This window comes from Plectrocnemia conspersa, unplaced genomic scaffold (assembly GCF_051122295.1).
Source record: "Plectrocnemia conspersa isolate PC_06_02 unplaced genomic scaffold, ASM5112229v1 ptg000009l, whole genome shotgun sequence".
Taxonomy (NCBI): domain Eukaryota; kingdom Metazoa; phylum Arthropoda; class Insecta; order Trichoptera; family Polycentropodidae; genus Plectrocnemia; species Plectrocnemia conspersa.
In genome coordinates, this window is record NW_028277173.1 from 29,323,529 (window position 1) to 29,325,744 (window position 2,216).

General features: G+C 32.6%; 1 protein-coding gene across 1 annotated transcript; it reads left to right on the forward strand.

Moving 5' to 3' along the window:
- Positions 1–533: 533 nt before the first annotated feature.
- Vps29 (vacuolar protein sorting 29) lies at positions 534–1,757 on the forward strand. The gene is made up of 4 exons (XM_088192635.1): positions 534–643; positions 718–909; positions 972–1,207; positions 1,264–1,757. The coding sequence occupies exons 1-4, from the start codon at positions 641–643 to the stop codon at positions 1,379–1,381; spliced, it is 549 nt and encodes a 182-aa protein (XP_088048761.1). The 5' UTR covers positions 534–640; the 3' UTR covers positions 1,382–1,757.
- The last annotated feature ends 459 nt before the right edge of the window (positions 1,758–2,216 follow it).

Sequence of the window (2,216 nt, forward strand, 5' to 3'; positions counted from 1 at the left end):
CTGTACTCGCCAGAGCCGGTAGAGTACGCTCAGGATGAGGATTCCGGTTTGTAGTTGTATGCGTGTACATTGTGGCTCAAAACAATTTTGTTCAGAATACTATTTATTTTTTTAATAAAAAAAATGTATGTTTATTTAACATACATGATATTACAAAGAGTCCTTTATAAATTGGTTCATTATAATTTTTTTCCTTAGATTGCGCGGAAATGGGTTTTCCTTTTTCGAATTATAAAAATAAAATAATACTCAAATATAAAACCTATAAATAATAATTACAATGTTTTTTTATGAAAATCGGCAAATCTTAGCTACAAATATACATATTTTATTTTATCAGACGTAGCACTATAATATTTAGTGTATATTGATTGATAACAAGTGTTATTTCTGACAAATATTGTGAAGTTTATGTATTATAATTGAAGAGTAAAAGTTAACATCGTTTATTAGTCACGTATTAAGTATATGTTTTAAAAATAGTAATATTTATTAAAAGTAAGAATAGTAATTAATTTATGTAAAAGCAAAGGTAAATGTGTTGTACTATGGCCAATCGTCGTTAATAAAAAAGTATACTTTGACAGATCGTAAGCGGCTTCCTTTTGCTCTACAGCTTTTATAACCGATCGCTATCAAAATGGTAAGCCACGTCTCCGCTGTTTATAGCTAAATCGACCGTTTTCAAAATATAAAAGTGTCGACGTCCGTTTGCAGTTAGTTTTAGTGTTGGGAGATTTGCACATACCTCACAGGTGTAGTACCTTGCCTTCCAAGTTCAAGAAGCTCCTGGTGCCCGGCCGGATTCAACACATACTGTGCACCGGAAATCTATGCACGAAAGAATCTTACGACTATTTAAAAACCCTCTCGAGCGACGTCCACGTCGTTCGGGGTGACTTCGACGAGGTAATTTATCGACGTCATTTATCAAATACAAATTGAAATTTAATTCTCACGATTCTTTTCAGAATCACAACTATCCCGAGCAAAAGGTGGTGACGGTGGGGCAGTTCAAAATCGGACTATGCCACGGCCATCAAATAGTGCCTTGGGGCGATCCCGAATCGCTGGCTCTCATTCAAAGGCAACTGGACGTCGACATACTGATATCCGGTCACACGCACAAGTTCGAAGCTTACGAGCACGAAAACAAGTTCTACATCAACCCCGGATCGGCCACGGGAGCTTATAACCCTACGGAAACGTTAGTGTATTGCGATACCTCGTTACTTGTGTGTACTGAATTAATCAATTTTACAGGTCGGTCACACCTTCCTTCGTGTTGATGGACATTCAAAGTTCGACAGTGGTCACTTACGTCTATCAGTTGCTCGGCGACGAAGTAAAAGTGGAAAGGATCGAGTATAAAAAACCATAAGGCTGATTCGACACGCGATAAGATAATACTAATATTTATGTATATACATGAATTTATTTTTTAAACTAAACAAGCGTATAATATTTGTCGCGACGTTGTGCTACATTCCTATAATTGAATACTTTTTAATGACACATACGTCGTCACAACGGATACTTTATATATTTATTATTCTATGTAAATATTGTGAAAACAAAAGCATAATTTACAGATTAAGTTTTCTTATACCCATTTCAACTATATAATACGCATAGATAAATTTTATTTTTATGTTAATAAAATACCTGTTATTATGTTAACGAATAACTTGTTATTATAATATATTACATATATGAATTCGATATAATAAAAATGTATCATTTTATTTTATTTTCAATTGATCTTTTCATTGTAAAAGGTGAGTAAAGTTTCCGTATGTCGTTTCGCTTTTATTCGGCCTTAAGCATTTATAAATCAGATTCGCAAACTGACTAATTTTAAATCTGAAATTAATTAATATAAAATTTCCGTGTCTAACTTGATAAATATAAAAGTAAATACTATTGTATTCCTAATAAATATTTTTTATCGTTTGGTGAGAGAATTAGAATGTAATGTAATCTTCACTTAAATTTTAAAATTGGTTATTTTGCTGAGAGAATTGGTCACATTCTTTATGTTTGGTGGTTAAAAGTGGTTCTACATCGAGCCCTATCATGAAGAAATTTCGTTCATTAGATACTCTTATCAGTAATAATTTTCAAGTCCAGATTTCGCATATCAATGTCAACTTTAATCTATTTGTTAGGGTCTTTTCTTTATTTATCCAAATAACTACTCAGATATTTGAAAAGCT